Raw genomic sequence first — 25,619 nt, forward strand, 5'->3', positions numbered from 1 at the left:
AGTTTTTTTCTTTTATTGAACATTTTTTTTCCATTTTTATCAGGTTGATCCCATGCTCAGCCCTGAGGAACGTCACCTGAGCAAGATGCAGAACCATGGTTACGAGAACCCCACCTACAAATACCTGGAGCAGATGCAGATCTAGCCTGGGTAGAGGCAGGGGGCGCCATGGAGCTGGAGGCGGGGAAGGCTGTGGAGGGGGATTGTACTACTGACCAATAACAAAACTGCTCATGTCAAAATCATTCATGCATCAGAAATGCCTATTCTGGTTCGTTACAAAAACAGTTCTTATAAAATAACGCTACTGCTTCTACTACTGCTACTGTTGTATCATCGAGCTGGGATTGGCTCTTTTTTTGTTTTTTCTTTTTAAAAAAAAAAAAAAAAGCAATGTATCTTGAGTTTTTAATTCTGAGATGTGATTTTTGCAAAATTACTCTGTAATTATACATGAATATCTGAGACGGAGGTGGATCATAGCTTTCAGAAAAAAAAATCAACACAAAGACACTACAGTTTGTCTAGTCCAGCTGATGGTCTATGTATACTTTTCCCCCTCTCTTTTCAATAGATTGCTTGTATATGAAGATACTTTGTACCAACCTAAATGTATAGTGACACAAATGAGAAAATATGATAAAAACCATTCATTCATTTCCTTTCCGTTCTTTGTTACTACAAACAAAATCTATATATTAAAAGTTGGTGTTTTTTCTTGCATATATTTTGTTTTTTTTTTTATTTCCCCAGAATTGACTGGGTTACAGGTTCGAAGACCGTAATCTTGGTTGCAGTTTTCAAGCCTTGTGTTATGATGGTAAAGAGCTGACAATATAGATTTGTGAAGGATTCCAGGTCTCCAGCCTTTTTTTTTTTTTTTTTTTTTTTTTTTTTGAGTAGCAATATTTCAAACCCGTTCCACAATGTAAACACTAACAAAACAAATCAGTATTTCGTACACTTAATTCAGTTTAATAGTTGTTGAGGTCGTATTCACCTGAGCTTTTAGTGCAGGGATGGCGTCTCGGCCCAGCCCAGTCAGCTGTGCTGAACTGAAGGCTGAGGACATTGAGGTTTTGGGCTTTTTTTGCACATCTAAATTATGTTTGAAAATATGAATTGAAAACCTATTGAAAGTTACAAAAGAATATGCTCCCCCTGCCCTTTAACTGTTTTAAACCAAATTATTTATGGTCACAAAACTGGAGACCTGGGCAGATATTTTGGGGTTTATTGATTAAATCGAAGTAGTGAAATCTTGTAAATATCTGCAGGTGAGCAAATGCAAGGAAAGGATAGAACCAATCATGGAATCATCTATTATTTCTCTCTCTTAGTAATGTCTTTGTATGCCTGTATAGTTGATGTTGCAATCATGGCTTTTATGGAGGATGACCTGTGGTGTGCGTTGTTATATGAAATTATATATTTTTAAGTTCGCGCTCATTTTTTTTTCTATTTTCTTTTCCTGTGACAGTATCTCTGTATGTGACTGTCTCACTATGCACCCAAAATGGCTTCAATCTTGAATCTTGTAATTGTTTGCTTGATTGTGGGAAGGGTTTGATGGGCAAGAGTAACTAATAATAGAAGAATATATTAGTAAAATACGTGATTGATGCCGGTGGAGATGGAAATATGGTTATGGGGGGAAGACACATCAATAAAACTCACTACTTCCACCGTGGTGTCCCTCTTTTTATTTTTTGTGTGCGTGTGGGGGGTGCAGGTTATCAGATTCACTGTCACCCAAGGAAAGCAATGAACTATCTTAATTATAAATCACCTTATTAAACCCGAACAAAAGTGAACACCCAGCTGCCTGTCTGATCATGCAGGGCTTGTCACATGACAAGGGACACACAGTAGCTGTGACACCGGACATGCGATGTGAGATTTGTAAAGATGGATGCTAAATAATCCCATTTATGGAGTTAGAACCAGGTAATGTGACACTTCCATACAGTAGTCACTGTAGTGTCTTTTTTTTTTTAGTAAATGTGAGGATTCCATGTGTTTCCATCACCAAGACTGTAACATTATTCCAGTTATTAAGAAATTCAGTGTGTACCGCCTTCCCTTTCCTCTTATGACTTGCTAAAGAAATACATACAAATACACAGTTTACATTTTATTCTTATTACAATGTTATAAATGATGATCTTCGGTCTGCCCTGAAGCGTTTTGTTTGCATGATTTACACATTACCTTGTTCCAGTAATCTGTCTATTATTTGCCACCAAATTAAATCTTAATTATAAATCACGCCAGACCCAGACTATAGATAATACTCCTTTATTATACATTTTAATGTAGAATTTGGACATAAGTAACGAACTATGCATATTTGTTTAATGTCGAATAAATAAATTTAAAAATCCTTAGACCGCATATGGAGATTAAAGTACATAAATTTGCACCCACACACATATAACGAGCGGCTTTACAGGAAGAAATGCTATGTAATAAAAATTGTTACAAGTTTATTTTCGCGAGCAGCTCCCCCTTTCCGCCGCGCGGTGAATTGTGGGACACCAATGTTCATCCATCCCGTTCTCGGCTATCTAGCTACTCAAGAGGTGCGCATTTGATTAATTTCACTCAACCCGACTTTTTTTTGTGGTGGGGGAACTAAACCCTTTTTAAAAAAACTGGATTATATTATATATTTTTTATATTTAGCCCACAGCCCAGCCCACCAATCGCCGCCAGGCCCGTGCGTGTTGCCGGGCAGATCATGTTAATATATGCAATGCGGCCATCTCTGCAGCTACCATTCTGAGGTAAGACCAACTTGGACCTTTCCATTAAAACCACCCGAACTGGGCGGAATTGTCGCGCCGGCGCGAAATTTCCGCCCCCGGAACATCCTCCCGCGGGTCCCGGTCGGAACCGGCCGGCCGGCGGCGGGAACGTGCGGCTTCTCTCGGCTCGATTCACCGCGCGGTCGTTGTTGTTTTAGTCCCACCCAAAATGGAGACTTTCCCTTCCTCGTTCTACAGCGGACACGGGGCTGGGCGCAACTACAAGGGGGGACGGGTCGGTCTATTCCTAACATTTCGGGGGCCTCGAAACGTTCCTTCGCGATGAATAAAGTGCTATTTTAAGCCCGGCGGCCCGAGGCGCGGGGGTTTTCGCAGGCATGCGGGCCGGCGAGGCTCCAGCCGCCGTTATCCGCGCTAATGTGGCCCGGGCTCTGCGGCGGTTGCGCTTTGTGGTACGGTCCGTCTGGAACTCACAACCCGAGGGGGTCAGAGCAGGGGGGACGCGGCGAAAAATCCCCCCCTGTCCTCAAATCGTCCCTAATTACCCCGGAGGCGCCCGAGACTTTCACAAGGCGGCGGCGCGGCCGGGTCCGGCCGGCCGTCGCACCGTCCTCCCCTCCGCGCCGCCGGACACATTTTCGGCCGCGGCGTTGGTGCTACCCCCGCGGAGCGATTAGACTGACCGCTCCCGCCAGCGCTGCCTGCACGCTGCCGTGTTTTGGTTGGGGATAGACCGCGACTGGGTTGGGTGGAAGGTATTTCGGCGAATTTGGCGTTAAAATCCCCTCCAGAGATGTCCATAGCAGCTACGGCGTCGTTGTCTCTAATACAAAATCCACATCTCTCGACTCCTGCCCGCTTTGAGTTAACAACGCTGTCAACACAGTCGACATACAGCACAACCAGCTTTTCACATTTCCTATAACTCTCATTCCGTGGCCTTTACAACCAGCCAGAGGGTGCAGCTGCAATAATAATGTAGAAAATACAGTTTGACTGACTGATTTTAAATGATTGCCTCCCCTCCCCTTTACAGACTGTACCCTGCAATCGTGACATTGTGTTGCATCCCATCTAACTTGTGTGCCTGTTGCATCGTGCAGCCTGGATGCTGTCCAGGCGTGCCGTGATCTGGTGAAGGTGACGGGGGTCTCCTTGCAGACCCAGCTGCCCTGTTGTCATGGAGACAAAGCAGGAGCCGTCCCCTGTGTGGAGTCAGACCCCCAGCAGCGAATCTGGAAATGCCACTCAGGTTGTGTGCCTATTAAAATTTAGACGTTCTTTTTACCCCTTTGTCCGTGGCGGGTTAGTCTGTGGTCTTCCTCATGGTCTGAGATGTCAGACGTGGCCGTTCAGTGGTCATCCTGAGCGTGTTTTATTGTGCAAGTCAGCCACAACATTAATATTGACTGGTACTAACTACTGCTTACTCAGAACAGTAGGAAGACCTGCCCGTCTTGCAAGTCATTTAAGTCTGTATTCTTACGTTTGATTCATGTTCACTTGCTGCTTTTATAATGAACTACCAGTGTTGAACACTTCGACCTGTCAGTAGTTGGATTGTTTTGGCTGATTTCAGTATTAAATAAGTCTGTCTAAATCCTGGTCTGAAGATGACCTGGGATCTTAAATCATGTTAACATGTTAAAATTATGTTTTTTTTTCTTTTTTTACTCAATTAAGTATGGTTGTGAACAGGTACATTTTGAAGGTGGCACCGTGGCCCAGATTGTATATAGTGGTGACCAGCAAGATCGAGGTCAGCAGGTGGTCTATACTGCTGACGGAACCTCGTACACTTCCGTTGAGTCGGCCGAACACACGCTGGTTTACATTCACCCAGTGGATGGGACTCAGGTGAGGAGTCATTTCGCGGGTTTCCTTCGCACTTAAGTTCAGTCAATGGAAATAGGGGAGAGTCAGATCAGACATTTGCCATTCAACAACTAACATAAAAAACTGTTTAAATTATCAATATATCCTTAATATCTATTTTTATATTCAATTATTTTCAATAATACATTAATGTTTTTATAAAGGCTCATTATAACACAGTTAGTTCTGACCTCAATTTGTGAGATATTGGAGGAATCTCTGAACTTTTTTCTTTTTTTTTTTCTTTACAGACAGTATTTGCAGACCAGCCTCAGGTGGCATACATCCAGCAAGATGGAACAACCCAGCAAGTGAGACTAGCATTTGATGTCCACCTTGAATTTTTGCTTATATATTGCTTACTTTTTATTATTATTATTATTTTTTTAATACAACTTTCCTTATTTTTCTTCCTTAATTCTATTTTATTCTACCCTTTATTATATATATATTGTTTCTATGACTTACTTTATCCATGCACAGTAAAAACAGAGTACTTCAGGATGCATTTCACTGCATGTTGTACTGCTATAACTATGCATGTGACCTTGAATTGAGTACAGGTTGGACAGTGACAATGGTCTTATCTCAGGCACTAAATAAACTTTTCATGCTGTTGTAGGTGACAGTATTGTTGCCCAGTGGCCAAAACATGAACACTGCAAATTTGCATGTCCTTAGTAATGTGGCAGAGGCTCCTCAGGCGATCCTTGAACCTGTTCCTCAGGTGAGCACAGTTTGGGGTCACAACACTTACATATTCACCATAAGCAAATAACTTAATGTATGTTTGCCATTTCTGAAGGATTTATTTTTTTTACATAAAGATTTTATCAGAAAGCACGAGCCACGTCATTGTGCTGCAGTGATGAGACTGATAATTTACTCATCTCTTAGGGGCAACTGGCTGTGGCAGATACCTCTCTCCCTGCTCTAGCGAGTGTGGGAGACACAACAGCTTCCAGTCCCCTAGGGGCCACAGACTCCACTGTTGACTCTGAGGATGAGGAGGAAGAGGATGATGGTGATGAATGGGAATCTGAGCCTCCACAGCCCTTCACACCAAAGACCCTTTGTGAGTGTCTAAGACAAAGTAGTTATCTTAAGAACAACAATAGGAATAGACAATATTGTATACAACCTTTTGGAAAATGTCTGTAATAAAATAGTTGTTTTGTGGGGCAGTGGTGGCCTAGCGCCCCCATAATCAGAAGGTTGCCGGTTTGAATCCCGATCCGCCAAAGCACCGTCCCCACACGCTGCTCCCTGGGTGCCTGTCCTGGCTGCCCACTGCTCACTAAGGGTGATGGTTAAAAACAGAGGACACATTTAGTTGTGTCTCCGTGTGCTGTGCAGCATGACAATCACTTCATTTTCACTTGTTTTAATTGATTTATATTATGATTATTTGTATGATTTACATTTTCATGTTTTTTTATATTTTTCTCCTCTTTCCTTAATACTCAGGGTGTGAAGAATGTAACAAAGCCAACCCATCTGCGTGTTTGAAGCATGGCCCACTGCACCCCATTCCCAACCGGCCAGTCTTTTCTAAAGCTCGTGCCAGCCTGCCCCTGGTCCTTTACATCGATCGCTTCCTCGGTGGGGTCTTCTCCAAACGCCGCATTCCCAAACGCACTCAGTTTGGACCGGTGGAGGGCCGCCTGGTGCGGCAGAGCGAGCTGAAGGACATGCACATCAAACTCAAAGTAAGCCTCTATCGTGTCAATCTCTTGTCATCTCTGAGTCCGTTCTGCAGGTCCAGTCTAATTAACAGAAATAATACTGCATAATGTTTCAGCAGGTTGTGTGATATAAATCTGGCCCGGTTATAAACTGCCTGAAACAAGCTGATGTTACTGTGTGTGGCTGTAAGCTCTGTTAAAATACTGTTAAGTGGTCTTTGTCTTTTCTCAGCTGTGCATACAAGACTCTGAGAAAGGGGGAGAGAAAGCTGAGGACATGTGGCTGGACCTGTCTGATGAGGACAGCGCGAACTGGATGATGTTTGTGAGACCCGCCCAGAACCACCTAGAACAGAACCTGGTGGCCTATCAGTACGGCTCTGAAATCTTCTACACCACCATCAAGAACATCCAGCCCAAACAGGAACTTAAGGTGAGCTGTAGCTTGGAAAAGCTTCATGGCTATGATTGACTGTTGCTGTTCAGGACTGTTCCTGGTATCAGGAAACATGGAAAAACAAAAGCCCTTTAATGCAAAAAATGGTCCTTCCTCTTATTCCTCAGGTCTGGTATGCAGCTACATATGCTGAGTTTGTCAGTCAGAAGATCCATGATGTTACAGAAGAAGAAAGGAAAGGTGAGAAGTTGACCATGAAACTAGAGTTGCATTCCTCCACTCATGCATTAATAGAGGAGCTAGAGTATGCCCTAAAAATAATACTGCAGAGTTGTCAGATTTTCACACTGTCTATGTATGATGCAATCTGTAGAAAACAAACCATATGGAATGTTTTAAAATTCAAGTGCTCATAAAATTGGGTATATTATAGGTATATAACTTCATTTTAGGCTGCATCACTATACTAAAGATATTTAATTTGGTGATCAATGATTTTTCATTTTCAGAAATAAGAAGTGAACTGCGAAGTACAGCTTTAGTTTATTTTTATTTGCGAGAGCGTACTGTTGCTCAAGAATATAAGGCACTAATGACCACGATTGTGTTCCTGCTGTGGCTCAGTGTTGCGGGAGCAGGAGAAAAACTGGCCGTGCTACGAGTGCAACCGACGTTTCATGAGCTCCGAGCAGCTGCAGCAGCACCTCAACATGCATGATGACAAGCTGGGCTTCGTCAACAGGTAGCGGACGCAGAGCGCTCAGACTGCATGCTTTCCTCTGGCCAGTGGTTTTCTAGTAGGAATAACTGTAGAACTACCGCTGCCTTCTCTAGACCAAAGGGACGCAGTCGTGGGAGGGGCCGGAAACGTTTTGGCACTGGGAGGAGACCTGGACACCCGCCCAAATTTATCCGCCTTGAGACTCCTGTGGAGCCTGCTGACAAGACAACGGTACAGTGCCATGTGCATTTTTATACATTAACTTGGTCTGGAATATTACATGCAGTTTTTTTTATTGTGTTGCTGGTCTGCATGTAAACTGAAGAATGCACCAAGTCTGGAATCAGGTTTTGTTCTGAATAAGTCATTATATAAAATTGGCAATTGTGCAGTGTTTCTGTGTTTTCTGTGTTTTGTAGGACATGCTAGTGTTTCCAGGTACTAAACTGCCCTTTGAGGAGAGAACGGAAGGTGCCCTTAATGGTCTTAAAGCTGTAGAGCTTGAGCCAGACGCTATCACATCAGAGATGGAGACAACGTTAGAAGCCCCGGCAGCCACAGAGGAACCCCTGGTGGACCAGGAGGCAGCCCAGACACCCCCAGCTCCCACAGAAACGCTGGTACCCGTTAAAGAAGACCCCGCACCAGTGGTCCTGACAGACAGCCACCTCACCCCCCAGGACATGCGTCGGGCTCGGAGGATAAGGGTGAGGCTTTTCCCAGAATACCCTGCTCTGAAATGACCACTCCTAGCCTGTAGCCTAGTGTTGTTTGACAGCGTTGTGTGTCTGTGTGTGTCTCTTTCTCTTTAAAATTTGCTTTCCCCCCAAAAGATGGACTTGCAGGTAGGAAATTCCCTGGAAGAGGTCTGAGAGACAGACAGTGGGGATGCTGTTGTGTGCTTCTTTTCTTTTTCTTTTTTTTGTTCAATGCCATTGTGTTACATTCAGGCATTCAGTGGATATTTCATTCTGCTTCTTATCATGTCACGTCTTTCTGTCTTGGTGGGATGTCTGTGTGTCTTTTTCTTACAGGGTGAGGCTAAGGTCAGAGCAGTTATAACATTTTATTACCTCTTTCATGATTTAAGGCAGCATTGTTCATGACCCGAGTAGTAGTTCTCATCATCATAATCAAAACAACTGAACGCGTATACCTTTCTATATCAAATGCTTCCATGCCACATATTCTGTACTAGTCTAAATAGCCTAATTTAAATGTATATTTTCCAAGGCACATATATAAATGGCAGATTTGTGGAGAATGTGTGACCAGATCAAACCATGCAACCCCTATTCAATTTAAGGTGGTGGTCCAATTTGCTTCAAAACAAGCTGTTGACACCTTCTCATTAAAACCCACTCTGTTTTTCAGAACGCCGCCTTGCAGCACCTCTTCATCCGCAAAACGTTCCGACCTTTCAAGTGCTCGCAGTGTGGGAAGGCCTTCCGTGACAAGGACAAGCTGGAGCAACACCTTCGTTACCACGGCCGGGATTCCTGTGCCCTCACCTGCCACATCTGCAGCAAGGGCTTCCTGAGCAGCTCCGTCCTGGAAGAGCACCTGCAGCTTCACTCGGACCAGCGCACCTACGCCTGCCTCTTCTGCACTGACTCCTTTGATCGGCTGGACCTGCTGAAGGAGCATGTGGCGATCCACATGGTGGACGGCTGCTTCATCTGTCCATCTTGCAAGAAGACCTTTACTGACTTCATACAGGTGGGTGAACGCAGAGAAGCAGAAGACATGATAAAAGTTGGAACTGGGCAATAAACTTTCACAGGAATAATGTTCCTAAGTATTTAGTTACTATTCACAAAGATTTGAGCTGGTTTCGTAAATACACAAGTCACATGGATTTAAGTTTTCTGTCGCGGTGACTGAATTCCGTCAACTGATCGTAAGTCCTTCACGGACCGAATCCATCCAGTGCAGTGCCGTGCGATCTGAATCCCATTGTTTTCTATGGGATGCGCTCAGTGTGGCGAGCGATGATTCGCTTGCCTCTGCAGACACCGTGGTCAAAGCATCAAAGAGGTTTATTATAGCAATTTAATTCAACGGGAAAAGGAGAAGCATGTTGGACACTGTAGTTCTGCCAGGTGTGTTTTGTAGTGCTTGCTTGTAGTGTAGAAAAAGCACATGATACCTACAGACCTACTTCTCAGTTTGGTAGCTAATGAGGTATAGTCCCAAAGTGCATTATATGGTGCGATCATGAGGCTGGTGCTCAGTATTGGCGTTAACCACTTTTTGAATCCGGGACACAGAGCATTAGGTTAATAGAATAAAAGTTTCAGTTTAGTTTAACTTTAATCCATGTAGTCCTACAAATGTATTTATATAATTTGTAATGGATGAAGTAATTTAATCTCAATTAGGCTGGTAATATCTGCCAACACCCTGGTTTGCCCCATCCGCTTAACACAACACTTAAAAAGTGTCAGTAATCAGTCTCTTATTGAGAAGTGCCCCTAGATTGGACTTTGTGTACAAGGCTTCTGGATCTTTGCATTTGCTTGTTGAACAGGTAAAAAAGCACGTCCGCAGCTTCCACTCTGAGAAGATCTTCCAGTGTAAGGAATGTGATAAGGCCTTCTGTCGGCCCGACAAGCTGCGCCTGCACATGCTGCGCCACTCCGACCGCAAAGACTTCCTCTGCTCCACCTGTGGAAAGCAGTTCAAGGTAAGGACGGCCAGACAGTCGCCTGGATTTGGTTTATTTGTTGGCAGGTGAAAGATTTCTGCATGTTTAACACACTTCTTGGGCTCACTTGCCCTCTCCCAGAGGAAGGATAAGTTACGCGAACACATGCAGCGCATGCACAACCCAGAGCGCGAGGCCAAGAAGGCCGACCGCATCCACCGCTCCAAAGCCCTCAAGCAGAAGGTGCCCACTACCGATTTTGAGAGCTTCATGTTTAAGTGCCGACTGTGCATGATGGGTTTCCGACGACGGGGAATGCTGGTAAAGACCTCAGATCATAAACCTACCTGCTTGATTATTGATGCTGCAGTTTTTTAATAATCTGAAGATTAAAAAAAAATCTGTCCATGTAGGTGAACCACCTGTCCAAGCGTCACCCAGAGATGCGTATAGAAGAGGTGCCTGAGCTCACACTGCCTATTATTAAACCAAACAGGGACTACTTCTGCCAGTACTGTGATAAGGTAAGAACCCGACACACACACACACACACACACACCTATTTCTTATTCATGCAAACACACACTTTCACCAGTTCAGCTGAGGCATTGTGCAGATGAAGTTTGCTCCTGCGTGTATTCATTTGCACATTGTTTTATAGCAGTGTGACATTTTACCCTTGGTCCCTTCTGATATGGCATATTCTCTGTCTTTGTGTGTTTCCCTAGGTCTACAAAAGTGCCAGTAAAAGAAAAGCCCACATCCTGAAGAACCACCCGGGGGCCGAGCTGCCACCCAGCATTCGAAAGCTGCGTCCGGCTGGCCCTGGGGAGCCAGACCCCATGCTGAGCACGCACACACAGCTTACGGGCACCATCGCCACGGCGCCCGTCTGCTGCCCACACTGCGCTAAGCAATACAGCAGCAAGGTGAGGGGACAGCCTCACACACATATGCATAGGACTTCAGAAGGAACCACCCCCCTGTAGTTTCAGTGATTTTTTTATTTATTTATTTATGCTCTTGTGTGTTCCTAAAGACAAAGATGGTGCAGCATATTCGGAAGAAGCACCCAGAATTTGCTCAGCTGGCGAACAGCATCCAGGCCCCACTGGCCACTGCAGTGGCCATCAGCAGCACTCCTGCAGTCATCACTACAGATGGCACGGCCACTGAGGCTGTGGTGGTGAGATGGGGAAAACACACGCATCAACACTAGCATCAGTAGTTATCAGTGTAATGGACTGCCATATGTTCACACATACTCACACAGATGGTATGCCTTTGGTGTTTGAAACACACACGCACACATATCCAGACACAAATGTAATGGGCTCTCATGCATACATGAATACACATACAGTACCAAATGCTAGGAGGAATTGGCACATGACCTCGAATAGGTCTCATTGCCTCATCTGTTCTCTAATCTTCCCGCAGACCACAGACTTGTTGACCCAGGCCATGACAGAACTGTCCCAGACGCTGAACTCGGACTACCGCACGGCACAGGGTGACTTCCAGCGCATCCAGTACATCCCAGTGTCCCAGGCAGCAGGAGGCCTGGGCCAGCCACAGCACATCCAGCTACAGGTGGTGCAGGTGGCCCCGGTGAGAGCCTTGATACTTGTCCATCTATCTGTCACACACCGTATTAATTCCCTAATTTCAGAGTTCATATGCTGCATGGAGCTTCCAGATCTGGAATGGAAAATTGGCACATTTAAAAACAGCCTTCTGTTTAAGCTTCACTGTTTTGATTAAAATTTAATACTGATGGCGGCAACACCAGGCATGGAAAAGACAGCCTCAAAATGTTAACACAGTATGTCAAGAAATTTTGCAGTAACAACAGGGGAAAACATTTTTGATTAACAGGCAGACATGTCATGAATTATTCAAAATGGGAAATGAAAACATCATTAATTAATTCAATATGACAGAAATGTTAAAAATATAATTAAATATATTTCACAATTTATTTAATTTGGTCACATTCGGGCCATCATGTATTACTAAGTGGGCAGGACTAATGCAGACCTATCCTGTGTACTTTCCAAACAGGGTACAGCCATTAATGGGAACTACCTGGAAAAGGATACAGGCTAGGTCAACAGCACAAAAAAAAACCCTAAAATATCCAATTTATATCCAGCAGTTCATATATACAACTATATGTAGTACATCTTTGTTAAAATTGTTCATATTACATATCGCAATATTGATCTCAATATGACTTTTCCCCCATTGTGCAACCCTGAAATATTAAACCGAAAATAAACTTTTAAACATTGACAGCCTCTTATTGGCTGGGCAAACTAAATATATTCCCCCATTTCTCTATATAGGCATCTTCCCCGCATTCTTCCCAACATTCCACAGTGGATGTGAGTCAACTTCATGACCCCCATAGCTACAGCCAGCACTCCATCCAGGTGCAGCACATTCAAGTAGCTGAGCCCACTGGCACAGTCCAGGCCAACGCACAGGTCAGCCCACCCTTAACACGGTCAGCATCCTCTCTGCCATTCATGCTGTGTTGAGTGGTTTTCGATGACATTCGGTCTCTTCTCTCTCTTCAGCAGGTGTCTGGACAACCTCTCAGTCCTTCTTCCCAACAAGCCACACCAGAGCTCAGCCCTGCCCAGCTGACGCCTGTAACCCTCGCACAGAGCCACACCTTACAGACCTCCACCAATCAAACTCAAGGGACAGTTCAACATGCCTACCTGCCCAGCAACTGGAACTACAGGGGCTACTGTGAGTTCATCTTTTGAACTCTTAGTCTACAATCACATGTATTTTCCCTTTGGGTGCTTATTAGCATATAATGAGGTTGTTTTTATTACTAATAGGTTTTATGCTAATAGGTCAAATTTATGCAGATGGAACTTGACAACGGGATGATGATAATGTACTGCAGGCTTGTACACTGTTGCCTTACAGCCATAATTGTAATTGCTTCTAATTGAAATTGCTCAAAATTGCTTCTAATTACACATTTGCGTCAGGCCCTATGTAGCTGTGAATTGTGATAAACCAACGTGTGTCTGTGTATGTGTGTCTCAGCCTCAGAGATTCAGATGATGGCCTTGCCCCATGCACAGTACGTGATTGCGGAGGCTGGCGCACCCGTGACTGCAGTCAACAGCAGCCAGGTGAAGACGGTGAGTGACTCCTGAGGGTGTGGCCGTCAGGGTTGAACCCTGAGATCGGGGACCTCTGTACTTTATCAAGAAAAAGAGTAGAGATTGGTCAGAAATGAATGTATAGTACCCTGCTGATGTCTTGATCAGCTTGTTGTTCAGCTAGGTTTGTCATCTTACTTACATTTCACCTTAATTTCTGTATCATATCAGTTAGCAAAATCATCTTCCTTCCTATTTATTTATTTATTTATTTATTTAGGTGCTCTAAATTCCACAGTTCCAGAAAAAGATTTTTATACGTACGTGGATTAAAGTTTTCCATCATTATGACTGATTTCCATTAACAGAATGCACAGACCGTACACGTTCAGCACCGTGCCGCACTATGAATCCTGTTGTTTTCTATGGGATGAATTCCTAGACTTTCTAGAAATTCCCAAGGATTGATTGTTTGTTTATTACGTTCAACCCTGTGTTTTCCTGTCACTGAACATGTATGCTTTGTGTGTGCAGACGCACTATGTGATCGCTGAAGGCCAGGCAGAGCTGGACACCAAGCAGAGTAACGCGGTTCAGGGCACAGGCCAAGTCCACCCGGAGCAGCTGGAGCAGCCCAGCACTGGGCAGCCCACCACCACCCAGTACATCATCACCACAACAACCAATGGCACGGGGGGCAATGAAGTCCACATAACCAAACCCTGAGGCCTGCCAATCACACACACACACACATACACATACACACACACACACACACACACACACACACCTTAACACAGGTCCCACGCATCTAAAATTTGCACTTTCCTCACACACCCAGCAGAATGCATGGCCTGCCCCATCAAACATACATGCCTACATTTACATACACACATATAGGACAAGCATTAAAAAAAAAAAAAAAAAACTGAAATAAGATCTTTGGTGGACATGGGATACCAGCTACTTCAAGTGTTTGTCTGGATCAGAAGATTTTTTTTTTTTAAAGACTACAACCGTACATGGATGTAAAATAACGAAGACAGCATATTTATGAAGCAGAAAACACTGGAGACTTGTTGAGACTGTTGTAGTGTGTAAGGAGGACTACATTAGCCCCCTGTTGCACATGTGAACTCTGCGCCATTTTTCTGTGGTGGAGCTGAGAAAGCAGGACCTTCTGTTGTGCTTCCTATACGAGTCCAACATTAATTCATGAATTATTCAGATAGGTTTTATTTTGAATTGTTTTAGTTCAGTCAAATTCTGAACTCTCACTTTAAGGGGGGCTCTTTATGTATGTATGTATGTAAATACATGAAGAAATGAATTAGGTCTGGAAATAAAAGATAAAATGAAAAGGACTGGATCTGTGCCATTTACTAAATCTGTTCTAAACTGCCATGAACTACACCAGTGGACATGTGCAGGACTGGCTCCATCATGTTCTTCATGATGCAGCTCACAGGAACCTCAAAGGACACAGAAAATGTTCTTCAGAGACCTCATTTTGAAGAATCCTGAGGCCATCAAGGACACATAAGTGATTATCAAGAAAATTACAGCCTAAAATGGATACAATATTTTTGACAATTTTACACTGTGGAAGCTATTTTTGACTACATGTCCTGTTAAAAATTGATTAGTCAGGTTAATTTAAAATGTAAAATGAAACCACCTCTGTGAGAATTGCCCTGACAGAGGTCTGCTGTGTGTGTATAATACACGGACTAGTCTTTTTCCCTCTTTGTGTTTGATCCGGAAAATCCAAATGGGAGAACCTACCATAAACAATCCTATAAATGTGAAATAGCAAAGAAAAAAAGAGATAGCATTATTATAAATATATAATTTTTTAAAATCCATTTTTATGTACATTGGCTATGGTCCTTGTTCTCCAGTTGAACTTGTCTTGTTGAATGTAACGTTGGAAAATTAAACCGATGTTTTTGTATACGTGCTGCATTCTCTTTTTCATGGCGGGTTTCTTAGTCTTGTGTTGCTGATTGGTGACTATGCTTGTATCTGTATGGTCAGCCTATGAAAACACGCCCAGCATCACCTAGGATGGGCCTGAACGTGACACTGACCCGCCTTGACAGTTTGTCGCCAGGTGTGGCTGAATTTTCTAATTACAGAACCGGACTGGCGTTCCCATAACGCAGTGTTCTGCATTCCAGACGTTCTCTTGTTTACGCTGGAATGAGGAAAGCGAAGAATAAACATTAGGCCGCGGCGATTTAATCCACTAACACAACTGGTTGCACAGGAATGGTGGGTGCCGCGACTCCGCTTGGGCTGAGAGGGAGCGACGTGTTCAACTGATGCCTCAGCTCGCCAGGGTCAATGCCAGGACCTCTGAGGAATGGGCAAGCTGGCGGGAAAAGGAAGGAGAACGAGGGCAAGGGGCCTATGAGGTGATGGACGGAGAAGTAGAAAGGAGAGGCAGAGTCCGGACACCGGGACGGGTGAAGTACGTTTTTTTTTTTTTTTTTTTCTTGCATGACGGCTGCTGTCAGGACTGGGGTGTACGTGTGCACAGGGGAGAGGAGGCAGCGCTCTCTTGAGCTTAAATGATGCCTCAGGTGTACCAGGCACTCATTACCTGCCAGCTTAAGGAAAGGAACTGTCACCAACTTGTAATCGCTGCACATTTATGCATGCCTTCGTGTCAGAAAATATTCCGCTAACCACAGTGAAGCAATTTTAATGCGACTGGCACGTAGCAGAGAAATAGTCCCATCAGCATTTTGCCACAAAATGAAATGCAATGCATAAAAATTAAATATAAGTTCGAAAAGCCCAGACCTCATTTGTCTGGTTACTGTTGTTTATGGTATTATTGGGGTGGCATTAAATTTTTCCTCTGAAGGTGGCCATTTGCTGCTTCTCATTTTATTAAATAATTGAAATGCTATGACTGAATCATTTAAAATGTTCAGTTCTTTTGCGAAAATTGAACAAGAAGTTTGAACAAGACTCCTCCAAACCTCTGACACGGTGCAAGGTGGTGACATCGGGATCAATACTATGGTTGATTATTAAAAAGAATACTCAACCCAATACAACATCTATGGGAAATTTGTCTGGCTTGTCTGGCAGTTTCCACCACTATCGAAAATGAAATTTGGGGACAGATGGTGTTTATCCCTGCAGTGGAGCCCAGGGAATATTAGACTGCAGAACACAGAAAGCTTTTCCATTGGCTTGTAATGCCCAAAGCCTCATAATACTTCATAAAAAAGTGATTGTTTTTGTCATTGGGATAAACAGCACATCACATGGTGACACAACGAATTATGTCCTCTGCATTTTACCCATTGCCCTTTAGCAGTGGGCAGCCATGAAAGAGCAGTGTGTGGGGACAAGACTTTGCTCAGTGGCATCTTGTGATTACGGGTCCGTTTCCTTAGTGGGCAGCCATGAAATAAGTCAGTGGAGAGGTGTGTTAAAGGGGACCTCAGTTGCATCTCGAAGGTTCGGGATTTGAACGTAGATTCACGTAGATTCCACTTTGATTTTGCTTCTCAGCAGGCATGGGAGACGTTGGCCTGGATGGTGGTGCATTGTTCCAGGGGGGGTTCTGTGGCTGGTGCTCCAGGATGAGGCACCTCTTCACCCCTCTGTGGGGTTGTCTGAGGTGGGAGGCAGGTTGCTTCTTGCAGCTGCTGTGGTGTTTGTTCTTGGGCTGGTCCTTCTTCTCATCAAATTCTTCACATACATTCGGGATCAAAGGAGGCAGGTTAGTCCCACAACTGACCTGGCCTAACCATGTAAAAGTATTTCCAGAAGAAAGTCATATTTGCCAGTTTGGCCAAGTCACAAATCCTGCTTCATAAATATTTGCACTCATTCTGTTTAATAATCTGTGGATTTAAAGGAAACTACAATAGCGTTTTTAAAATGAATGTTGACACAAGGTGATGATTGTCAATTTGTACTATTAACTTTTTTGTGTCTATTTAAATAATTACAAATAAATTACATAGAAACATAGACATGTCCTGTGTGGATTGAGAATAAAATAAAAGTAAAACAGATGTTCATTGCGTGTGTAAAAAAATATATCTGTATAAACTTCAGAATGTGTGTTTTTGTGTTTGGGCAGTGGAGGGTGCCCTTGCACTTGCAAAATGAAGATATCAGTTTGACTCAAGATTTCACGAAGCAACAGGCATGGTGAGTATTTTTCAGCCACTAGTAACTGTGCAGCTGAATGGCCGCACCTATTTTGTAATAGTGTGGACAGATCGAAGCTTCTCCTGCTCACATGGTGTTTAACTGTCTGTAATTAGTGCATGCAGGAAAGGGGTTGATGGACCCCCAGTTCCTATAGCACATGGCCTGCTGGACTGCCTGCTTCTGTTTCTGCTCCATGAGCCCATGGTCCGTCCCGACCTTCTCCAGATACGAGGCCTAGTCTCTAGGCTGGAGGTGGGTTGTGATGCCTTGACTGATAAAGGCAGTAGTTGCAACTGTTGATGAAATGGTACTAGAATGAACAGATGCTTTTGTGGGTACTGCAGCCTGTCAGGCGTCTCAGATGTGACTTTTACAATCTGGCCCAGGGAAATCCATTTTCAACGGGTGCAGTCACTAATGTTCCCTGACAAGTCAATATGAAAACTTGGGAGTGGTGGCCTAGCGGTTAAGGACGTGGCCCCGCAATCAGAAGTTTGCTGGTTCGAATCCTGATCTGGCAAGGTGCCACTGAGGTGCCACTGAGCAAAGCACCGTCTCCAAACACTGCTCCCCGGGCGCCTGTCATGGCTGCCCACTGCTCACTCAGGGTGATGGGTTAAAAGCAGAGGACAAATTTCACTGTGTGCACCATGTGCTGTGCTACTGTGTATCACATGTGACAATCACTTTTGTTTCTAACATTTATTTATTTATGAACAGGCTGTGGCTCAGACACTCCGCAAGTCGGAACTTGTGCAGGACCCGCTGCTGCAGGGCAGGGGCAAAGGTCAGGAAGAGGAGGGCCTTGTGCTGATGGACAGGGTCACACGTGTCAGTGAATACCTGCAGGACAGGTGAGCACTGATGCCTTTAGTACAATTCTGCTTATCATGCGCCACTATACTGAGCCACACTCCCACAGCAGCTGAAATCAGACAAACCCAAGACAGAGTAGGTTGTATAAATTTCAGTTTGAACATTTATGATAAGTCCATCCAAAGGGTCAAAGGTTCCTCGCAATGTTCATGACAGTCTAGATCCGTAATAGATGGCATGTCAGCTGAGCCTCATGTAAGCCACTGTGTACGCTGGCAGTCATCCGTGTGTTTGTGTACGTACTCCCGTGTGTGTTTTTCAGGACACGGACTTTGTGCACCCTGCTGCAGGTACAGTGTCAGCTGGAGGCGAGCGTGCGCGTGGCACAGGAGCAGCTGCAGCAGCGTTGGGTTCGGCTGGAGGAGCTCCATACCAGAGTCACCCTGAGCCCCGCGCTGAAGCAGAGCCCTGAGGACCCCAGCACTGCGCTCTCGGACACGGAGGTGAGGCACACCCTGCAGTCAGGGGAGGGTGTGGACATCCCTTAGTAGAACTAGTGGGTAACCAGAAGACCACAGAGTCACATGTTCAAACCCCACTTACTACCATCGTGTCCCTGAGAAAGACACTTAACCCAGAGTGTCTCCCTGTAAATACTGACTGTAAGTTGCTCTGGATAAGGGCGTCTGATAAATCCCATAAATGTAAATGTATATGTATATATACTCTTTGGTCTCACTATCTGCTTGTATAAATGTAGTGTCTTGGAACAGAACTGCAGCAGCTGAAAAGTACCATGCAGCAATGTGAGGCCCACCTCAATGCATGCTCCCAAATCCTGAAGGTGACATATTGGCACAATTACACACACACACACACACACACACACACACACAGTCTTACATATAGTGCAGCGGGACCAGAGCTCAGATGTGAATCTGCTCTCCCTCCTTCTTTCACAGGAACTAGACCAGAGCCGCCTGGGCCTCTGTGAAAACGGGGATTCGGAGACGGACACTGTGTGGAGCACTGAGCTGCTGCACTTGAACAATGAGAAGGTATCTGTGGATGGTCCTGCACACATTAAGGCACAATAAATAATCCCGTTCATAATGAGTTTCATCCTTGTTCGTGTGTCTTCCTGTCAGTTGCATGAGGTCCAGCAGAATTTTACGGCACTCGAACATCAGACGTCTACATTTGTGACCCATTTAACGGGTCTTGAAGTGGTCGGTGATGGAGAAACAACCAGCCTGGCCGAAACCACCCGGTGTGAATTGGCTCCGAGAGAAAAGGTAGCCAGACAGTTCTTCAGAATAACGCCGGGAAGCCTATGTGGACGGAGTCGCAGGAAGAAGTGACCGCTTCATCTCTGTAAATATGCTATTCGCTGGTCTGAATGCATTCCCTTTTTTACTCCTTTTGACGTTGTCACTCTGGAAAGTGTACGTGAAATGTATTTTTGTATATTTGCACTTTATGTATGTTTTAATAAATAATTTTGATCCCTAATTGTGTTATGCATGTTGTCATGGATGCCCTCCTTTGGGACCCGCGGCAGCTCCGTATGAGGGGTGAAAAGAGGTTCTGCAGGTGCAGCAGGGAAGATTGGGGAGGTCGGTGACGCGGTGGGTGACGCTGTGAACGGGTGGGACACAGTAAATCAGCTGCAGGCCTTAATGAAGCACAAGTCTTCACGTAGGTTGCAGAGGCTGAGAAACGACTACGGGGTGAAGTCCGCGGGGAATGATGCACCAACTGTTGATGCCGCGAGGCTTACATTTCACAAAAAACCCACAGCAAATGTTCCACCTGAAAACACCAGCAGGCAATAACTGGAAATGTCACATGAACTTAATTGAACCAAAGTAAACCAGCACAATTTTTTCTTCTTTCTTTATTGTGGGCAATCATTTTGAAAATCAAGCAAAACCTGGATAGGTGTCATGAACATTTCAGTGGCAGACCATACACACACACACACACACACACACACACACACACTCACACCTACGGTCGATTTACATTTGGATGATGGGAGGAACCAGGAGAACTCTGAGAAAACAACATGGAGAGAGCATGAAAACTCTGCACACGAGGTTCGAGCCGGGATACAAGAACTCACGGCCTTGGACATGTGAGATCACGTCGCTAACTGCCGTACCCCTGTGTGACCTTAAAATGAACTAAAGAAGTAAAAATGCATTCATCGAACATCTAACTTTCTCAGATTCGAGCTTTTCCGGTCATCATAAGTAGTAACGATATGAAGTGATCATGTTCCAAGTTGGAATGTGACACGGACCAGACCAGGAAATGGCTTTTGTCACCACTGGGGGGCGCCCTTGATCAGATTATGGCGTGATGTTAAAAACAGGTGTCCTTCAAAACGGCTGCCCGTGGACCTTCTGCCTCTTTCTCTAAATATAAAATTTTTCTGACAGTTCTCAGGCATGGATACAGAACCCGTCCACAGCCGTTTCTCTCCTTGCTGGTTCCACAGATCTCGGTCCAGCCGTTTTTTTTCACCAAATCAAATTTATGGAGGAAAAGATTCTTCTGGGCCCGCAAAACACATGGCCTGTTAAATATTTCTCAAAAGCAGATTCCATCCCCAGTGCTGCGCTTGTTTTTTTTTTTTTCTGCTAACCTTTCAGGTCATTTTAAAACCATTTTAGACTGAAGCCTGTTGAATAAAATGTCAACCAAGTCACTTCACGTGGGGGATGTGGCTGCTCTCAACTGCGTGAAATTGATCATGTGTTTCTTGACAGACCAGGACGCCATGCCCTTCAACACCAACTATCGTGGATGATCTGACGTTGCTGTTCATATCAAAATGTGACATTCTGTTCCATTTTCTCTCTGGTCTTGGAAATAGCAACGTGGCCAGGCTCTGAGGAATCCCATTTTTGTTGAGGTGGAGGAGGCTTCTTCCAGGTGAGATGCCTCTTCTCATCAGTTCAGACTCTGCTTCCAAGGGTATGTGTTGCACCGCCCTCCTCAGTATTTGCCAGTGGAGAGAGAAATGGGGTGAGAATGAAAGAGAGGAGCATCGCAGATGGTGGACGTGCCATTACTTAAAGAAGCAAAGTTCTTCGAAGTCAGGCTCCTTTCCCGTTAGTGTGCTTGCTGTGTGATAAGTTGGTGATTTCCTTTCCTTTTGTTCCCTGAAGGACTGGTTGTGCATTTTACATTAAAGTCGTTTTAAGAGACTTTCCTCTTTCACCTCTTCTTGCTCGCTCAAATGGCTTAAACATATACCATAGGTTCCCCCTCGAAAATGACGACACGCTATGAACTTTTCTCACCAGTGACATTCCATCGCACGTGCGTGTAACTTTTATGTATTGGATAAATCACGCCAGAGCCTGTTCGGAATTAAACCGCAGCTGGTGCACAATGCTGCGCTGCAAGGGGCAATTGTGTCTCTTAGCGATGACAGGAATGGGACGAATGTGAAGAGGTTAGCCTGGCCTTGGGGTTCTCCCATTCTGCACTTCAACTGAAGCGGTGTGGACCACTGTCCAAGTGTGTGAGCATGGTGTGTGTGTGTGGGTGTGTGTGTTTGAAACTGGGAGTTGGCCCACTGCCTGATTGAAAGCTTTTTTTTCGTGGCCTGCACCTGTTATGCTCCTCCATAGTGAGCCCTAATTGAAAAGGTTGGGCATCGGCCATAGAGCTGCGGGGCTGAATGGAAATTCAGGCAAAAGCGCCGCAGGATGGAAGCTGTCACAACACCAAGGACACAAACACACCACGTCTGTGCAAGAAAAGAAAGCGGGAGAGAGGCAGGGAGGGGGGAATTTGATGAGTGGTATAGGGTTAAATGAGGAATTAGGCCTGCTTTGAATTCTTTCGGCTGAAGCTATTCTTTTTCCACAGACGAAACCCCATTACAACGTGACATGGCGGAGAGTGAATTTCGCCCCTGATAATCTCACGCCTGTGATGTCATCTCTCGGGTTGTCCTCTGCCCAGGAAAGGGTCGAACACTTGGTCGCCCCGGTCCAATCTTCATCTCTGGGGTAAAGGACACCCATATCAAGCCATTAAAATGAAAACAGCTTATGTGTCTGAGTGTAATTCGAGCTACAAAAAAAATCTACATCAAAAGATGAAATAAACGTAGTCATCCCAACCAAAAGAATGCATGCTATGGTAGTATAGAAATGAAAGCAAGATGTTACAGTGAGCATATTTCATATCTTGCACGGTGCTCATAGATTTGTGGAGTATTTCATTGTTTCTGAGCACATTATTACTAGTCTCCATTTTCCGTGGTGCAATAAAGCAATATTTTTCTGTTCTATGCATACAGGTACATATTTGTGTTTTGTCGTTATTTAAAGCATTTTCAGATCATATCTTTCAAGTTCATGTTGGTAAAGTGAGCTTGGAGAAATCGCTGTTGTGTGGTTTGAATTATAATAAAGGTCTCTAGGCCAAAATACAGTTTTTCCACCGAATTAGAGGAAGCTGCCATTAACAACCGAGCCCAAATCAGCACTCGCGATCTGCAGAGTGCCTCTGTGCCGACGCTGTGCGCAGAAAGTAACCAGAGTTTCATGCTGCTTCTGTTTCGCCAAACATCGTACTTCACAGAAGTTAAGCTTTGTTTTAGCCTGACAGTGTGTTTGGATCATGTTACGCACACATGTGCTGCGGTTTTTCCGTGCCTCTCTTTCTCGGCCCGTTCCCCCCTTACGATGGCGCGCTGAGATACCACAGCAGACCTACATCCTGGGTCAGATGAATGGAACCTCTGTAGGAAAAGGAAAGGGATTCATCTTCGTGCCTTGGTTCTGAAAGTATGTCGGAGTGAGCCAATTCATCAAACGCTCCTACGACCTACATAACACAACAGATGTCTTCGCCATATTGCTTTATTAAGAATAGCTGTCATTTCAGAGTGATGGATGAAAGAACTGAAACTAGTTTTAGTGCGGATTGATCTTATTTCTGAAATAATTATGATTTGGTTTCACAATGTGAGGTTTGGACAATCAGAAAGGACATGAAGAACGAATAACAAGGTCTGCAACTAGCAACATAGAAATTTAGAGAGCAAAGCTCCATAAACCCAAAAGGAGGACAAGGTGTATAATGGCTTTGTTAAAAGAATTGTCCTCCCATTGCTGCTATAATGGGGTGAGTTAATACACACACCACTTTGTAGATCTGTCAACACGTTCCTTTGGGACGGCACATGGCGCTCAATATGGTTCCAATCAGTAGGAAACGCACAACTTCCTGTTTGTGTAAATGTTTTCTTGTTTCTTGTCTCTTAAGGAGCCAGCAGGAATAATCAACCCTTGACCTTTGCCCTCTGCTGTTGCCACCTACGACATGCTGCTCAGCTTGGCATGTGTGTTGGACATCTTGTACTGTTTGAATGACAATTATAATTATCAAAAAATTTACAAAACAGGACGTTGGATGCATGTGTTACTGTTTTTGATCACGGCACATATTCAACGTGGATTTAATTCAGATTACTAAATAATTCTTGTGTTTGATTTTTACACACATTAGTAGGCTCTGGTGCAACTAATTGTCTTCAGAAATGACATAAATATTTGAATGCAACCCACCTGAGTGCAGTTAAGGGCACCTGTTTCGAGGACGGACGTCCCGTATACTGAGGCATGCAAGGAGAACATCTGATATGTGGACGCTTAATGAGAAGCATCCGTGGGCTTCGGAGCCTCGCGGGCGAATGCGGAGTCTCGCACATCATCTTGAGAATGCTTTCTCTCCTTTCCAGTATATTCCATTTACACAGACGCCCTGTGTCCGGAGCGACTTACTGACACGCTTTCATGTTACCATCAGTGAAAGTAATCAGTTCTGGTTCACTAGGACCCCGACAATGAAAACAGTCATTTTATGTACTCGATTGTAGATTTCTTATAAAAGTCAGATTACGAGAAAGCTTTTATGAGTATTGTCTAACGAGGAAGCTCTTAAACTTCCATTTGAAAATACTGTTCTGACCTCTAGTGTAACGATGGTACTCCCCAGCGCGATTACCGGTCCCGGGATGCCGAGAACAGGCCACGGCCCTTCCCGATTCCCCACACCTGGCGCCTGCACCAGTGTTCCGGGTCCGGTCTTGTTTGTATGTCATTATCACAGTGTGAGTGTGTGTGTGTGTGTGTGTGTACAATGTCTGGCGTGGCCGTGGTCTGCCCTGTGATTTCCTGCTGTGTGGCCACACGGCAGACCACGTGGGTACGGCCGTGGGCTTCCCTGTGAATTCCTACAGCGTGGCCACAGGGAAGTCCTGGTGAGGTCAGGAGTCATGGTAGGGTGGTAAGAGCCTGGTGGGTAAGACACTCGCCTATGAACCAGAAGACCCAGGTTCAAATCCCACTTAATACCATTGTGTCCCTGAGCAAGACACTTAACTCTGAGTTGCTCCAGGGAGACTGTCCCTGTAACTACTGATTGTAAGTCGCTCTGGATAAGGGCGTCTGGTAAATGTAAAATGGTCTGAGTTGGTGGAGCTCAGGGGTCTTGATGTTTATATTAATGGTTGTGGTTTGTCACCGGTTGAGATCCTCCCTTTCCCTGTTTCCATTTTCCTTTTCCCAAAGTAGATTCCTGTATCACAATAAACTGTTATTTTGTGTATAGCACCTGCGCCTAGGTCCTCCCCTTCCTTGGTGACATGATATCTAAGGGAAGTTCATTCCACCACCGAGGGGCCAAGACGTAGAAGAGTCTAGATGAATGTTTTCCTTTTACCTTCAGAGATGGAGGGACCAGGCGAGCAGTACTGGAGGCTCGGAGTAGACGAGGTGCAGTGCGAGGTGTAATAAGGGCTGTGCGGTAGGATGGTGCTGCTCCATGTTTGTCTTTGTAGGCCAGCATCAGTATTTTGAACCTGATGCGTGCAGCTACTGGGAGCCAGTGGAGGGAACGTAGCAGAGGGGTGGTATGGGAGAATTTGGGGAGGTTGAAGATCAGTCGTGCTGCTGCATTTTGTATTAGTTGTAGAGGTTGGATGGTACATAGAGGTAGACCAGCTAGAAGGGAGTTGCAGTAGTCCAGTCTTGAGATTACTAAGGACTGAACCAGTATCTGGGTGGCCTGTGCTGATAGATAAGGGCGGATTCGTCTGATATGGTAGAGAAGGAATCTACATAAGGAGGTGAGATTGGTGACGTGAGCTGGCAAGGCTCCGTTTGCTGCCACACACTTGAGCACTACGTAAAATACAAAAATGAACTTGTCATGAAACAAAAGTTCTTCATGCTCTAGACGTTAACATATACACATGTGGTCTTGAGGTCATGGATTCTCTCAGATGGAGTTATTGCAGATGGTCTGGTTTCCTCCCACAGTCCACATGCACACAAGGAGGACTGGTAACACAAAATTTGTGCATGCTTGTG

The 25,619-nt window shown here is 44.7% G+C and overlaps 3 protein-coding genes across 11 annotated transcripts in view; all 3 read left to right on the top strand.

The window, feature by feature from the left end:
• The window catches only part of aplp2 (amyloid beta (A4) precursor-like protein 2), a 40,680-nt gene extending 38,995 nt beyond the window's left edge, over positions 1 to 1,685 (top strand). For 4 of the 5 annotated variants that reach the window (XM_028961667.1, XM_028961668.1, XM_028961664.1 and 1 more), the window contains one exon: positions 44 to 723. In XM_028961667.1, coding sequence (XP_028817500.1) covers positions 44 to 145 — 102 coding nt within the window. In that variant the 3' untranslated portion in view covers positions 146 to 723. Of the gene's footprint in view, positions 1 to 43 lie in introns of all 5 variants that reach the window. The other variant, XM_028961669.1, reaches the window with a different exon arrangement.
• Positions 1,686 to 2,741: 1,056 nt separating this feature from the next.
• Positions 2,742 to 14,585, top strand: prdm10 (PR domain containing 10). Of its 5 annotated transcripts, XM_028962547.1 has the most exons (23): positions 2,742 to 2,786; positions 3,872 to 4,020; positions 4,452 to 4,625; positions 4,895 to 4,954; positions 5,266 to 5,370; positions 5,541 to 5,718; positions 6,111 to 6,352; positions 6,561 to 6,761; positions 6,893 to 6,965; positions 7,350 to 7,467; positions 7,560 to 7,677; positions 7,866 to 8,153; positions 8,821 to 9,165; positions 9,977 to 10,132; positions 10,235 to 10,414; positions 10,507 to 10,617; positions 10,822 to 11,022; positions 11,133 to 11,279; positions 11,534 to 11,704; positions 12,442 to 12,582; positions 12,676 to 12,853; positions 13,163 to 13,260; positions 13,756 to 13,947. In XM_028962547.1, the coding sequence occupies exons 2-23, from the start codon at positions 3,949 to 3,951 to the stop codon at positions 13,945 to 13,947; spliced, it is 3,549 nt and encodes a 1,182-aa protein (XP_028818380.1). In that variant the 5' UTR covers positions 2,742 to 2,786; positions 3,872 to 3,948. The 5 variants fall into 5 exon arrangements, with proteins under 5 accessions (XP_028818380.1, XP_028818381.1, XP_028818382.1 ...); XM_028962548.1 differs by having other exon boundaries at positions 2,780 to 4,020; positions 13,756 to 14,585; XM_028962549.1 differs by having other exon boundaries at positions 2,780 to 4,020; positions 12,679 to 12,853.
• Positions 14,586 to 15,493: 908 nt separating this feature from the next.
• Positions 15,494 to 24,512, top strand: LOC114769623 (uncharacterized). Its single transcript, XM_028962812.1, has 11 exons — positions 15,494 to 15,694; positions 16,756 to 16,963; positions 17,330 to 17,400; positions 17,517 to 17,655; positions 18,124 to 18,257; positions 18,542 to 18,722; positions 18,980 to 19,063; positions 19,182 to 19,277; positions 19,368 to 19,514; positions 24,223 to 24,331; positions 24,445 to 24,512. Exons 1-11 carry the CDS (start codon positions 15,546 to 15,548, stop codon positions 24,510 to 24,512), a joined length of 1,386 nt encoding a protein of 461 aa, XP_028818645.1. The 5' UTR covers positions 15,494 to 15,545.
• Positions 24,513 to 25,619: the final 1,107 nt, after the last annotated feature.

This window comes from Denticeps clupeoides, chromosome 19 (assembly GCF_900700375.1).
Source record: "Denticeps clupeoides chromosome 19, fDenClu1.1, whole genome shotgun sequence".
NCBI classification, from domain to species: domain Eukaryota; kingdom Metazoa; phylum Chordata; class Actinopteri; order Clupeiformes; family Denticipitidae; genus Denticeps; species Denticeps clupeoides.

Excerpts from the sequence above, each read along its gene's own strand:
- prdm10 (XM_028962547.1), top strand. The coding sequence starts at position 3,949 with ATGGAGACAAAGCAGGAGCCGTCCCCTGTGTGGAGTCAGACCCCCAGC. Across the intron at positions 8,154-8,820 it reads GTCGGGCTCGGAGGATAAGG|AACGCCGCCTTGCAGCACCT; the intron begins GTGAGGCTTTTC and ends TCTGTTTTTCAG. Across the intron at positions 11,023-11,132 it reads CTAAGCAATACAGCAGCAAG|ACAAAGATGGTGCAGCATAT; the intron begins GTGAGGGGACAG and ends GTGTTCCTAAAG.
- LOC114769623 (XM_028962812.1), top strand. The coding sequence starts at position 15,546 with ATGCCTCAGCTCGCCAGGGTCAATGCCAGGACCTCTGAGGAATGGGCA. Across the intron at positions 19,515-24,222 it reads AATTGGCTCCGAGAGAAAAG|TGTAACGATGGTACTCCCCA; the intron begins GTAGCCAGACAG and ends TCTGACCTCTAG. Across the intron at positions 24,332-24,444 it reads GCACCAGTGTTCCGGGTCCG|ACCACGTGGGTACGGCCGTG; the intron begins GTCTTGTTTGTA and ends GCCACACGGCAG.